The 14,907-nt window shown below is 33.6% G+C and overlaps 2 protein-coding genes across 3 annotated transcripts; one reads left to right on the top strand and one right to left on the bottom strand.

Moving 5' to 3' along the window:
- The first annotated feature begins 4,117 nt into the window (after positions 1-4,117).
- Positions 4,118-7,441, top strand: LOC116031780 (metallothiol transferase FosB 1-like). The gene is made up of 3 exons (XM_031274087.1): positions 4,118-4,436; positions 6,239-6,579; positions 7,056-7,441. The coding sequence occupies exons 1-3, from the start codon at positions 4,198-4,200 to the stop codon at positions 7,145-7,147; spliced, it is 672 nt and encodes a 223-aa protein (XP_031129947.1). The 5' UTR covers positions 4,118-4,197; the 3' UTR covers positions 7,148-7,441.
- A 125-nt stretch (positions 7,442-7,566) lies between these two features.
- Positions 7,567-12,195, bottom strand: LOC116031779 (YTH domain-containing protein ECT1-like). Of its 2 annotated transcripts, XM_031274086.1 has the most exons (11): positions 12,058-12,195; positions 11,283-11,348; positions 10,979-11,040; positions 10,707-10,863; positions 10,291-10,334; positions 10,172-10,190; positions 9,813-10,081; positions 9,166-9,672; positions 8,838-9,050; positions 8,527-8,697; positions 7,567-8,025 (listed from the first exon to the last, which is right to left on the bottom strand). In XM_031274086.1, the coding sequence occupies exons 2-11, from the start codon at positions 11,308-11,310 to the stop codon at positions 7,885-7,887; spliced, it is 1,611 nt and encodes a 536-aa protein (XP_031129946.1). In that variant the 5' UTR covers positions 11,311-11,348; positions 12,058-12,195; the 3' UTR covers positions 7,567-7,884. The 2 variants fall into 2 exon arrangements, with proteins under 2 accessions (XP_031129946.1, XP_031129945.1); XM_031274085.1 differs by having other exon boundaries at positions 9,813-10,190.
- Between the last annotated feature and the right edge of the window lie 2,712 nt (positions 12,196-14,907).

The raw sequence follows: 14,907 nt of genomic DNA, 5'->3' as shown, positions 1-14,907 counted from the left end.
TCTTAAAAAGGAAAGATGTTAAAACTTGTGTATCTCTTACTTGTTCTGAATTAGTTGCTCTTTTAAAATATATCGTTGAAAAATAATGTCACCAAGATTATACGTTTCTTCCAAAAGGGGTTGCCAAATAGGTGCATAGAGCATAATTCTAGTGCATCTCGTACTAAAAAAGTCATAAGTTCGATTTTACCAATATTCTTCAGGCCGGTTGAACCTGTTACACAAGATTTTACTAGTATGATTTACCTCTCGTATATGATTTGTGGGCTATTCATCAAAAAAAAAAAAAAGAAAAAAAAAGAAAAAAAAGAAGAAGAAGAATATATATATATGCTTGTTAAAGTATTATATTTAATGAAGTAAGAAATTAGGAAAAACAAATGGTAACTTGTGGGTTACGTTTATATATTGGCTGAAAGAGAACTTTAACCTTCTTCCTTGGAGTTGGTTTAAAAATAACAAATTAAAGAAAAATCATGAAAACGTGAAATAATAATGTTATTATTTGTTGACTTGGTTTCAAATTAAATATCTCTCTGGAAGCTAAGCTAAGAGAAGTAGTCATCACCAACTGTTGATTTGTCTCATATGTATTACACTAACTTCAACCTTTTAGGTCACATGAACACCTAGTTTCAACCCCTATCTCTCTGTATATATATATATATGAAAAATTTCGACATGTTGATCGATAAAAATGTTGATTAAAATGTAATAACATTTGTGTAATATTAAAATATATAATTTCCAATACCAAGCACCTTGTCTCATTTTTTGTCTTTAGTAAGCTAATTAAGATTCGAACCTTACATCCTACAACTGCTAGTAAAGCAAAATGTACGGGTCTTCAATGGTACTTGTTATCATTGAATATCGTACCAATAATAAATTACAAAGGTTGTACACGATATTATAAGATTGAAATGGCATATCGCACCTGGTATTATTCAAAAGCATTTCAACTGTATCTACAAGTAAAATTACATACTAATAGAAAACATTTCAATATTATACAGATATCGCTGCATTTTAGTCAGTATTGTTGTTGATTGTCAAGATAGATGTCCCTATATATTTATAACACAATTGTTCAATACTTCATACTCTTCATATCTCCTCCGCCCTAAAATACCAAAACTATTTTGATCATATCAAGTGACTGGTTAAAGCAAGGTAATATCGAGTATGAAACATCAAATAATTAATTTTCTTGCATATAAAATTATAATGCTGAGTAATGATGATGTTGGTTTTAAGGTCAGTCCAAACAATTATAATTGTTTATTCTTGGACATGTTGTGACAGCAAGTAGCATAATCCAATTGGTCACAACTAAGATTTGGCGTGTTGGATATCTTTGTAGTTGTTTTCTAAGTTATTATATATTTGTAATTAATTCTCACTTTGATTAATTAGTGAGTAATCTTGCCCATATTATTGGCTGGACAAACATATACCACTTAATTGAAGTAATTAATGTGGCTTTGATCGATTGGTTTTTATATTAAATTAGAAGATCTAATTAATTAATTTAAAAGCTAACATATGTATCAAACAAAAATTTGTCATAATTTTAAAAGATCTAATTTCTTCACACGGAGTATGTTGTAATTGACTATTAGGCCAATCATAGTACTTGTCTTTTTATTTAAGGTCTTTACTCCGTACTATTGAAATTTTGTGGATGAAATTGAATATATGTTATAAAAATCCCTTTTTAAATCAATAATGCTATTAAGAAATTTGATACTATTATTTCAATTATTCATATCATTGAATTATTAGCTTATTCTAAATTTTGTGGACCAATTTTCCATATTCTAAATTATTATTGAATGGTTTGGGTGCATGTATATGAATTATTATTATTATTATTATTATTATTATTATTATTATTATTATTATTATTACTATATTATAAGCATACATATAGTAAACACAATTACTATATTAACTATTTTACGAAGTTTGGGCTCGAAAAATGTTCCTTAAAGTTGAAGAGATAGCAAAAGAATTGGATGCCTTTAAAATAAATCAAAATTTCTTCCCAGCAATATCTTTGACTTCGTTTTAATATTATTTTTGCAATCTTATTTATTTTTATTTTTATTTTTTATAAATGTATTTCTTAAAAACATGTACAAATTTCATAGACTGCATGAAGCAATTAATAAGTGGATGAACAAGTTGGCATTTAAGATTTAAGACAGCTAATGAGATATTATTTAATAACTTTATTAATATGGAGTATTTTTTTGGTCAACTTATATCCATCAAGTTATATATATATCCCAGCCGTCCAAATCCCAATATGAACGGTGCAGGGGGTGCAATAGTTCACACCTGAAAGTCTGAAACCAACCCCACACACACACACACACACACACACACACACACACACACACACACACACACACACACACACACACACACACACACACACACACATATATATATATACATATCAATACTTTGTGGTCTAGTTGTACCGATTGCACTCACATATGGAAGGGGGTGGGTTTGAGTCTCAGTGGAAGCGATATATATAACGTACCATTAATTGTGGTGTTTTTTTGCATAATTAGTGGTGCGTCCACACGTTAAAACATGGTCGCACTATATATATATATATATATATATATATATATATATATATATATATATATATTGTTTGTGACTCCAATCATTGAGTTAAAAATAATTTATTAATAATTAATAAAATAAAGAGGGCAGCTCAACGTCCCGGCCTCACTGGATCTACTGCGATAATAATAGACTAATAGTAATTAATAATAAAAAACAAAATTATTTCACTACTAATAAATAATTAGAGTTGCGCTAAATGTTCATACCTACTCAATCTTTTTTTATTTTTTAAACGTGACAAAATAAAAATGGGTATAAGAAATAATATAAATACCATTTTTTAATCAATTAAGCAAATTGTCACATGATCAAATCAAATCAAATCATCACTTAACCAATGAAAATATCATTTTGTCATAATTTATAGTACGATTTGTCAAGTTTGTTTGAATAATTGAGTCAGTTTAATTTTAAAGTCTTTTCAATATAACGCATGAAAATTAGGATGGGAACAATAGTCGGATCGAAGGATTAAGTATATACACGATAAAATTGTACATTGATAATAGATTTGACTGAATAAAACGACTTTAATCGAAACTTAATTGGATAATTTGAATTAATCGTACAATTGATAGAGTCAACAACTTATGCGTAGAAGAAAGCACGTCGTGGTCGTACGGTAAGACGTGTTTGATTGTTTCAATGGTTTTTGTATTTCTTGATAGGAAAACATAGCCAACTGATGTGTATAAAGTTAACTAGTTAAGCAATCTTATTAGAGTAAATGTTCCGAAATGGTGATAAGAATGGTATGTAACGTATATGATTGTATGCCACGTTGGCCTGACTTGTTGATTTGAAATTATTATATTTTAATTTATGGGTATCTCTCTAAATTTATTGCAATCAGCCCTACTTAAATTGATTATATTGTTAATTTAGTAATCACAAAATTTCAAGTTCAACTCAGTTTTCTTGGTTTGAATAGTCTGTTAAGGACTTAAAAAGGTAATCTAGATTGGTTGACCCATTCTTGGTTTGAGTAGATGGCAATGTAGGCTAGTTTACCTAGGATTTATTACTTAGTGCATAATAATATGTATATCATGATTTACATTATAAAGTTGATCATGAATAAATATTTATTTTTTGCATTTTGAAATGTTAATTTTTAATGTATTATATATTTATTTGGTACCAAGATCTTGTGGTCTATTGGCACCTGATTGCCTCGCATATGAAATGAGTGGGTTCTCGCCTCAGTGGAGACGATATTGATACTACATTGTTAGAGAGTCTTAGTGTATTTGGTAGACAGTACACTAAAAGTGAATTTTTACGAAATGAACATCTAGTACAATTGAAATGAAGTTTTAATATGTTAAAAATGAATATTAAGTTAATGGTCCAGCGGTCCAGAGTATAATGATTGAGTAATGTTTTTTAGTGGGCAAAATCTGGCCAACTTCCAGCCATGCTTCTCTTTCTCTCTACTCATTGTGGTTATATATATGTGTGCTTATCAGAATGAGAATCTCACAGCTCACATATCAAATCCTCTTTCTTGTCAAAGTTTCTTGAGAGAGAGAGAGAGAGAGAGATTGAAGAATGGGGAGAGAAATTGTGAGAGTAGATGAGAGTTTGGAGAGGTCAACTTCTTCTTCTTCATTGTTTTCTAGCAATTCTGGTTCATCAAGAGATGATGAGGAGAAGAGACTGCCTTTATTGGCACTGAACCATGTCTCTTTTGTGTGCAAATCTGTGAGCAATTCTGTGGAGTTCTACGAGAGAGTTCTGGGCTTTGTGATGATCAAGCGACCCTCTTCCTTCGACTTTGAAGGAGCTTGGTGCGTCCACTAACATTTTTCTTTATAATTTTATAATTATGGATTAAACTCGACACGAAATAATAATTTCTATTTTGTCGATTGATCCCCGTACAATTTTGTACGGGGTGCAATCATTTATGTTTTAGGGCTATATCATGTACTATTAATAAGTACTTGTTCCCAAAGCCCCCAAAGGGGTGAGCAAGTGTGTAGTTTACAGGTTATTATACACAGAAATAGGGTTTATCCAATACATATGATATCTCTTGTCATAAAAAATATGCACTTGCTCCGGAAGTACCTAATGTAACTAAGAGTTGAAGTGTATTAAGTATGATTGTACTCGATACAAAACATACTAATGACGGTTGACACCTTTTATAACATAGTCTTCTAGCTCGCAAGCAGTTAATGGAACCTTTTTAATTTCCTCCCTACCTTATAAATAATGCAATTGGACTAACATTAAGAAGTATTTTATAAATAATAATAATAATAATAATAAGTTTCTTGACTCCAAAAGGTGGGTGAGTGAGTAGATGAAACAGAATTACTAGTGCAATTTACATCTTTTGTATATAGAGAAGGTAAAGATATAATAATCCTTATTTCTTAATGTATTATGAATTTGCAAATTCTTTTTTTTTTTAAATACTAATGATTAGGATCACTCCTCACTTACTATTCAATTCGAAGAAAAAAGAGAAAATGTCAAAGACTTGTCCCATACAAATGGTCCTATCTAAGTTTCATCATAATGTTGAAAATAACAAATATATATTTTTTTTTTGTTTTCAAAAAAAATAAATATATATTTTCACATACAATTTAAATCTTTATTTAGAATAAAACATATTCATCGTATAAAACAAATATATTTTAAATCAAGTTTCACACACAAAATTGTGAGAATTAGTATTAAATATTAGTAATATTTTTTATAGTAACGATCAACACAATGTCATAATAGTAAAGTATAACAAATAATATTATATATATGATTGTATTTGAATTTTTTTTAACATCGTAAAAAATATTGTAAAATATTATATACGGAGTATGTATTTTATAAAATCTTTCTTCAAGTTTTTAAATCCTTTTTGAAAATTGGAGTAATATCTTAATTAACATGTGAACCCTAATTTTTCTCTAGTCGTTTTCTAATATTTCATCTTCTTAATTTAATTGGGACCAGACACCAAAGCCACGTGCTAAAATAATCATAGTGTCTCTAGAATTTAGGAAGTACATAAAAAATAAAATAAAATAATTAATAATAAACAGGAATATTGAAATGCATGGCAATCCAAGAGTTTAAATATAATAAAATGCTACACTGTATAGATTGATATTGATGTCTTTGTACTAATTACAATCTTATTAAAATGATTGAGAGAAGGTTTTGGATTTGTACCAAATATTATTAGGGTATGCGAATATTTGATGAATTTCAGCGTTTCACTATGCTTATTTCTTAGTGGGTCACACATCCTGAACCGAGACTTACATAAGCATGCTTAGCCACAGAGTTTTTTACTATTTGATTGACATATCTTACTTAAAATCAATTGGTCAATTGGTGATAAGTAGGTGGACGTTAATTATTTAATCACATCCTTCCATGGTAAGTCACAACGCGACATTTCGAATCGAGTAGGGCTGAACTCGGTCAATTTGGCCGACGCCCATCACTCCATCAGTACTGTTGATATTGTAAAAAAAAAATGTACAGTATATATTTAATTTCTAAAATTCTTAACAGCATTTTATTTTATCTGTCATGTTTACGTTTACTAATTAAAATTAAATGGGAACTGCAGGCTGTTCAATCATGGGGTTGGGATCCATTTGCTAGGAGCAGAAAATGTGCCAAAAAAGAAGGGGAAAATAAACCCTAAAGACAATCACATATCATTCCAGTGCTCAGACATGGACTTAATCATCCAGAAATTGGATGAAATTGGGATTGAATATGTGACAGCAAAGGTGAAGGAAGGTGGTGTCATAGTTGATCAGCTCTTCTTTCATGACCCTGATGGCTACATGATTGAGATTTGCAACTGCCAAAATCTCCCTGTCCTTCCCCTCTCATCTTCCTGCCCTCTCAAGCCTAAGTTCCCCAATGCCATCACCACTCAACAACCCCCCTCCTCGTTTTACGGTACGTCTGGTATAGTTATTGTAAAAATTTCACTTTTGGTTCAATGGCTAGTCGTCTAGTTGAGTATAATGAATATATACAATTCGCCAAAGTTCAAAACCTGACTGGTCTTGAATTTATAGTTGAGTGTAGCATGGGGTGGTGGTGAATGTGAGGGAGTTGGCATTTGTAGTATAATAACTCAGATAAATGTGATTCACAAAGTTCAAAAGCGGATAGATTTTGAACTTACCATTGAGAGTAACATGAGAGATAGTCTTAAATGGGAGGGCATTTTCGTCTTTTTGCACTCATAGTATAATAACTCAGATAAATGTTATTTATGGGGTTCAAAAGTTAATTGGTTTTGAACTTACCGTTGAGAGTATTATGGCATTAGATGGTGTTAAACGTGAGGGCGTTTTCGTCATTTTGCAGTCATAGTATAATAAGTCAAACAATTATTAAGAATTGTTCTTTTGTAAATGTGAATGCAGGGAAAGTGATGTCTAAAATGCAATGTGCTGTAGAGGTGGAACATCTAATGATGGAGAACTTAGCTATGGACATGATGGACATTTCCTTTTGAGGTGTGGCATGCACTAGAGAATGATTTTCTCCAGCCAAACATCCCCTTGTCTCCTGCAAGAAAGAGAGAAAAAAAAAAACAAAAAAATGATTGAAAAAATAAAAGAAATGAGAAATTCATGTAGAAATCTTATGTACCATATACCATGTGATATTATGATTGGGGAGAGTTGATTTGTTATGTGTGAAGTTTTATTGATTGTATATATCAAAGTATTATTGTTTTTGTTATATCTCTTAGTTTGTTCTGTAAATTATTTTATTGTCAAAATAAATATATAAATTTTAATAGTTAGGAATTGAATGTTTTCATTACGAAGAGAATAGTCCATTCTTTAATTTATGAAAAAATTCGCAATGTTATTTAAAAGTGCATACTAGACAAACTCCACCTTAAACTAACAAAGAAACACAATGACGTTAAAACGATTAAAAACCACTTCAATATATCCAAGAAATACTAAATATCAGAAAGAGGCAGTCTTAGCTTTCCCAGCTTGCACAATAGTGTTGATATGAGGATAGAAAAGCTCATGAAAGGGTACTCAAAATGCAAAAAAGACCAAAAAACAACTGAATCTTTGTGACAAGAAACAGGAACCAAAGTACATTTCTATCTGGAGGTTTGACAGAAACTAGCAACAACCTAAGACTGCTAAACTATATTTAGAACACAGCAACCGAAACAAAAACATCATAGTCCAGAAAACAATGTATAGAGATACGCCTTTCTTCAATTCATATACTACTTTCCAATGGCTGTGAATTTAGAGAGAGGTTTTTGGTGAGACTGATGAGAGAAGACGCAGCAGTGTCCAAGTCATTGGATTTCAGCAGCTCTTCTGCGGAGCTCATATTGTCTCCTACTTTGAATTGATTCTGCACAAGTATACAAATAGCAAGCAGCAGTTCATTATTGGCACACGATGCGGACACTAGCCAGTTCATGGTTAGAAAGAAAGTCTTTTTTATATGTCATAAACCTTAATGACCACTACCACGTGATTAAATGACAGTCCATTAACCAGTTTGGTTGGTGTGAGTGACAGTGCACTCTCATCGCTTAAGAGAGAGTCGGGAGTTCAAATCCCCTTTCGTATGGAAAAACCAATATGGCCAAAATTTTGCCACTTAATTGGGCTAGGCCGGTGCAAACGGGAATTAGTCTGAGCATGGTACGGGCTTAAAGGTGCCTCCTACAGAGGACCTAATCAGGCCACCTCATGGTCTAACAAAAAAGAATGACAGTCCATTGAGGAAAGTCCTAATTCTCTAAAATGTGTGCAGATGCACGTTCAATTTACTTTATTGTTAGTCTGTTATCGAATTCCTTGCATGTATGCATCTTCGGTGTATGAAAGTAAGATAGAAGAGACTCACATGGACATTATTGTTCTGGAATAGACCGGCTTCAGAATCTGTAGTAGTGCTCCTTTTGGCCTTGAGTGATATCTCTCGGTCCTCATAGAAGTCAAAGTCATCCACTAGCGATGATTTCTCAGAGTAACTCTTAAATATGTTGAGCATTTCCAAACCTTCCTTCAAGCTGATCTAAAAATTACAGAAGTATTGTTTAAAGCATGCTTATACTCGATATTTAAAAGTCACTGCTTTCAAGTTATTGCAAAAAAGATTTTGAGGGAAGAAACACGCAAAAATGGCATACAATTACAAGTGCCCATGTGGAGTACCTCTTGGGTATCTCGACTGTATGTAACAGCCCTATTATCATTGTTTTCCAGGATAATGTGTCTCAACCGATTGTTGGGGACATCTTTAACTATGTGCCACTTCACTGGGAAGAACCCACTCCATTTATCAAGCTGCCAAAAATCCAGTTTTTTGTTAAAATCGACTTTCCCCGTCATCTCTGCCACACCCACAAACTGCCCACTTCCATTTACCTTAAATCCAGAAGCAAAGAAACACAAGAATTAGCCAAAAACGAACAAATTGCTTAAAAATGAGTTCTTCATAGAACTTCAATTCCAATATTTAGAAGGGAAATGTAAAACTTACAGAAAAGAAGAGGAAGACTGGACATTTTGTTCCCGTTTCACTTGCTTTTCTTTCAGCATCACAGAAAGCAGTATCTAATTTCTTGTTGCCATTTGGGGTACTTGACCAAACATCATATTTAACACATTTGTGAATGTCATCTTCACTGAATGACTTGATAACATAGAACTTTGCATGGTCATACTGAGTCTTAAAATCTTCTTTGTTATATTTGCTCCGTTGAATGGTCATTGCTGACAGCTCATTTTCACCCAACGGTTTTGCGGGATTGCTCTTACCATTGGCCCTTGGACCACGAGTAAGCTCAGTCGAGGCATCTATTACTCCATTCCTATTGAAATTCTCTCTGGATTTGGACCTAAAATTACCATTCCAGACTCTGCCATTTGTTTGATAATTAATCGGACCATAGTGCATAAAGCCTTGGTTTTGATTGATATATGGTGGAAACTTCCCAACCGGGTGAAACCCATTCATATGGCCTCCAGACTGGAAGTTCGAACCAAACTGCAAATTGCAAAACATGGAAGGATTAGAACTTTGACTAATGGAATGGGGAAATTATAAGCCATCTGAAGAGTGATTCCAAGTAATAGTCGAGCCTAAATGGGATGCAGATAAAATTAAACTTCTAAGGCATACAGTACCTTGTTTAATTGTTTAATGGGCTGACTTTGCATGGAGTACTTAGAAAAGTTTGATGAATTAGTAGACTGGTGACTTTCAGAATTCAAAGGCGAATGCAAATTTTTTGTTGAAAGGCCATGGTTTGTTTTTGAAGAGTTAAAACCATTGGACTTTGCTGAACTGTTTGTGCCAACTGTGGATTTAAAATTCCTTGTTTTAGGAACCATGTTATTCGTAACATCTCCTCCATATGTTGAGCACCATGCGGCAGTCGGTTGCTGAACATATCCTGATGATGTATAGGGTTGCTGTTTCCCGTCAGAACCGATAAATCCAGTACTATAAGGATTATAGCTGGGAAGATAATAGAGGTAAGAACCATTATCTGATTGGATGCCCTGAGAATTGTTAAAAACATATCCGTCAGAACTCAGAAGGTAAAGCGAGATTTCACAATGCAAACGCAAAACAACATCAGTGAAAAATAAAACCACCTACCGCATTAAAATAACCTTGATCATCATTAAGAGTTCCATTATATCCTGCAATAACAAGTCAATTCTCGGTCAGTCATTTAACTGTGAAAACTAAATCAACAGCAAACAACAATAGCTAATTGATCATGCTTAAAACAGGGACCTCCTATCCCACAGCAATGCTGAGCAATACAAGCCATAAGAAAACTGAACCGTATGTTCATGATAACTCAATTCTACGCGTGCAGCATGAAAAGCATATTTTATATATTTTTAGAAAATATCTTAAGCTGGGAGCAATTTAAACATTTTCACTGCTCTAACATATGTTAGGTAAGTGAAACATTCACAATGTTAGCCTCATCATCAAAGCTTATACAATGTGTTAGCTCTCTAACACTCAATGGAATATAAAACATTTATTATTCACTATCTAACCTGTATAGTAATGGTCATAGACACCAGTAGGTGGATAAGGAACACCAGGCTTTGAAATGGTGGCTTGATCAATGCCATCCTTAACACCAGTGGCAGCATTCCCCAAAGATGGAATGGAAGATACTGAATCAGATGGTTTTCCTTCTTTTCTGGAAACCTGAAGACAAGTAAAAAAACGAAAAGGTTAAAGAAGAAAATCAAATGCTCATAATGATAGCAGGAAGCCTAAATTTTAGTATTGTGAACCATGGAAAAATAAGTGTAAAGCATACCATTTCCTTATCAGCCATTTCAGTAATTGATTCAGACTTCAAGCAAGGAGCAACTACCTCAGCTAAAAAGTAGTTAAGTAGCAACATACAATGAGCAACCACCACCCCCCCCCCCTATACATTAGGTTTCCCCGGACTAATCCTTCGCCCCTGAACCCCTACCCAAGAGTGAGGAAGTAAATTGTGAGTCGCCCCAGCAGTCTCCGAGCAGGCCCTGTCACTGACACCAGCCCTATTTTGTGTGTAAAAACTAAAAACAAAAAACAATGCATACAAAATACCAAAACAACATTAAAAAGGATACATTTCTCCAATATCTTCTCTCCAGCCATTATCAACCTTCACAACCCAATTCTCAACCTGAAATAAGCTGCAGCCAACAAGACAGAAAAAAATATCAAGAAACCATGGCAAACATCTATATAACCAAAGTTGTGTTCTTGCTCAAACTTCTTTGCAAAAGGTCCCATAGATAGATTGATCACCAAGAAGAAGTGACAAATTGAAAAAACTTCCATATTATGCAACTTCTTTACACTAAAGAACAAAATTCACAAAAAGAAAAGGTCATAGGACCATTCCCCTAAAGGAATCACTTCTTCTACACTAAAACAACTTCAATTGGATAAACCAACAGTAAATTAAAACAGAGAAATGCATTTCATTAATATCCTACAAAAGTATCTCAAAAGGGAAGCTACTTTGATAACAACAAATTACAACATACAAGGGATACTTCATGAATAACCAAACAACCCAAATGCAATCAGTACGAAAACACAGATTCAATCTTAATGAAAACAGCGTGTTTCAACAATCCCAACCAAAAAAAAGTTGTTCTTTTAGCCAAAAGCTGTGAAGATACGCAAAAAACACGCGCGCATTGTGAGCTAAAACCTCAATGTAGCAAAAGCTAAGAACTTTGCAGTGAAAACCCTACAAAAAACAGTGTCCCAAATATCTAATTAACCTTAACAAACATATCTCTCTATACAACTAGATCAAGCAGCAAAGAACGACACTATAACAGAAGAAAGAAGTAATAGTTTCACTGTGAAGAAACAAGCAAAATCACCGACCTGGAACGCAGAGAACCGGCGGTTTGGATCTAGCCGGAGGTCCAAAAAACGGCGTCGGAGCTCAAAGCGGCTGTGCTATGGGGAGTGAAGGCGGAAGAGGAAGAGAACAGTAAGCAGAAATGAGCGTAAATAGGGGAGGCGTGAGGGGTGAAGCCTAAAACCCTCGAAGTTTGATCGACGGTCACGATTGGTTTTCCATTGTCACAGGAGACGTTTGCGTCCGTTGATGGAGAGGAAGACGAATGGAGAGAATTGATTCTTATGTTGGCCCAATGGCATAAAGTTACAGAATTTTATACTTCTACATTTGTAGCATAATAAGGTCATCCCCAATAGTTAAGTTTTTAGCACAAATTTTTAAGTACCATATATAAAAAAAAGAAAAAAAGTTGCAGGCGTGCATTGCCTGGGCGCCTATCGTGCTTGGAACATTTAGGTCTGCCCGTCCTTCTTTTCTTTGTTTGTGTCGTGGGACCCACAAAAAACACACATTTTGTAAGAGCATCCTATCAGTTGAGTTATTTCGCGGTTATTGAGGAGTTTTTATAACTATGATTAGGAAAGAGAGTATGAGAGGAAAGAAAAAAAAAGAGAAAAAGAAAAAAGAAATCAAAAGGAAATTCTGACAATTAAAAAAAAAACGAAAAAGTAATATAAAAGTCAGAGTGGCCGCCAGCAAGCGCGCGTTCCACACGTGCCCGCTAGGGCGCAAAGTGCGTCAAACGCGCACTTCAAGTGTTTGTTTCTTTTTTCATTTTTTTTCTTCCCTTTTCTGACATGAACCAATAAATTGCAGGAGAGTTATTTCTTCTTCATTTGGCCTCCACATTAGTAAGAAAAGAAAAAAAAGAAGAAGTTGCAGGCGTGCATTGCATGGGCGCCTATCGTGCGCAAAACATGTAGGTCTGCCCATCCTTCTTTTCTTTGTCTGTGCAGTGGGACCCACAAAAAACACACATTTTGTAAGAGCATCTTTATCAGTCGAGTTATTTTCACGGTTATTGAGCAGTTTTTATAAGTATGATTAGGAAATAGAGTATGGGATGAAAGGAAAAAAAAAAAAGAAAAAAGAAATAAAAGGAAATTCTGACAATTAAAAAAAACGGAAATGTAATATAAAAGTCAGAGTGGCCGCCAGCTCGCTCCACACGCGCCCGCTAGGGTGTGAAGTGCGCCAAACGCGCACTTCAAGTGTTTGTTTCTTCTTTTTTTTTTTTTCCTTCCCTTTTCTAACATGAACCAATAACTTGCAAGATAGTTATTTCTTCTTCATTTGGCCTCCACATCAGTTCAACTTTGCACCACCAAGATAATAAACTGACATAAACTCTAAAATACGTGCTGGTGTGGATGACATAAGGGTATCTCACATTTTCTCTCTTCTCCACATTACCAATTCTATTCTCAACAATCGTGAAAAAATTATTAATGTGGTTAGCCTAATAACTATTTATAATCACAGTTGATAATGACATTTTTATAAATAATAACGATACAGACTAGGTTGAGCTAGCCCCATAATAAAACACAAGCCGACCCAAAATACATCTGAGGCATAAGTACAACTCCCGATATAAGATAGACAAGTCTACTAAATATATATTAAAAAAATAAGAATAACTCAAACTTATCTTGTAGTTCTATCCAACAAAATGTCACAATGAAGTAAGACAATCTAAAGATGTCTAAACTTGTTTTATTACTTTAGTCGGCATGTCAAAATGAAATAAACCAGTTTATATTAAATTTTTTTATGGGCAATTAAACGTAAAATTTTGTGATTAATAAATTAACTGCTCGATCAATTCGGATGTATTGCCCCAATCATATATTTAAACTTAATATTATGCAGCCAAGCTGTTAAATTATTTAAGCTTATGCCCTCCTTACCCAATTTCCAAGAGCATGTTTGTATAGTTTTATTCCTCCCCCTATTTTTGTATTATAATGATATATTGGGCTTTGTTAGATTTGGTCTTCTGAATGCAGGCCACCCAAACAGCCCATCTTCAGCCTCATCCAAATTTATAGTGGGCCATAGCCCAAAGTTCAATTATGAAAGAGATGGGGAATAGCCCATATAGAAATCAAGGTCCATGATCCAATTATTATATACTTTCTCGCTCTTTTGTTGTCTAAAGAATCAATTCCCTTATCACCGGAGTTTGATCCTATGACTAACTATTTAAACGGGTAACAGAGATGTCATCACACTACATAGTAGTTGGCACAAAAATATGTATTTATTCATAATCCACACCATAATTTGCTTAAGCGATCAACAAGACCAGCATTATCAGCTCATAGAATTACATGCACAATCTTAGCTTATTAATTCAGTAGGCAATATTTGAAAAGAAACGACCCATTTGGTTGCCTTTTCCGGCGACTAGAGAAGGCAACCAAACGACACCCACGACTGTTTCGCCGGTGTTGTTGACGGAATATGATCGAGATCTTGTCGGAGGTTCGCTGGAATATTAGTTACATGTAATTACATGTCACCAACCAGTTTTTGAGTCTAATTGCACTAAAATAATATGTTTGAAGGCTTAATTTACTTTGTGAGTAATGTTCATAGGCCTATTTGACTCTTTTCTTAGCATTTTTAATGTCGATAACTAAAAACATTAAAAATCAATGTTGATGACAAAAATGGAAATGCTATCATAGTCAAGTGAACGCAACTAAAAAAACCCTACTTAATATTTCAAAAAATAGATTAAATTGAAGAAGAATTTACAATATCATATGTTACAATGTCATTGGTATACTTTAAACTTTGTAAAGTTATACTTCCCTATATATTCTCACAACAACAGCAAAAAAAAAAAAAAAACAAAAAAAAAA

The sequence above is a fragment of the Ipomoea triloba genome, chromosome 10 (assembly GCF_003576645.1).
Source record: "Ipomoea triloba cultivar NCNSP0323 chromosome 10, ASM357664v1".
Taxonomy (NCBI): domain Eukaryota; kingdom Viridiplantae; phylum Streptophyta; class Magnoliopsida; order Solanales; family Convolvulaceae; genus Ipomoea; species Ipomoea triloba.
This window is presented reverse-complemented; position numbering and strand designations above follow the sequence as displayed.

What these genes read in the sequence shown, in the direction of transcription:
- LOC116031780 (XM_031274087.1), top strand. Translation starts at nt 4,198, where the DNA reads ATGGGGAGAGAAATTGTGAGAGTAGATGAGAGTTTGGAGAGGTCAACT. An exon ending in TTCGACTTTGAAGGAGCTTG is followed by an intron (nt 4,437 to 6,238) that starts GTGCGTCCACTA and finishes TGGGAACTGCAG; the next exon opens with GCTGTTCAATCATGGGGTTG. An exon ending in ACCCCCCTCCTCGTTTTACG is followed by an intron (nt 6,580 to 7,055) that starts GTACGTCTGGTA and finishes ATGTGAATGCAG; the next exon opens with GGAAAGTGATGTCTAAAATG.
- LOC116031779 (XM_031274085.1), bottom strand. Translation starts at nt 11,310, where the DNA reads ATGGCTGGAGAGAAGATATTGGAGAAAT. An exon ending in CTATGACCATTACTATACAG is followed by an intron (nt 10,335 to 10,706) that starts GTTAGATAGTGA and finishes TTGTTATTGCAG; the next exon opens with GATATAATGGAACTCTTAAT. An exon ending in CAGTCTTCCTCTTCTTTTCT is followed by an intron (nt 9,051 to 9,165) that starts GTAAGTTTTACA and finishes TCTGGATTTAAG; the next exon opens with GTAAATGGAAGTGGGCAGTT.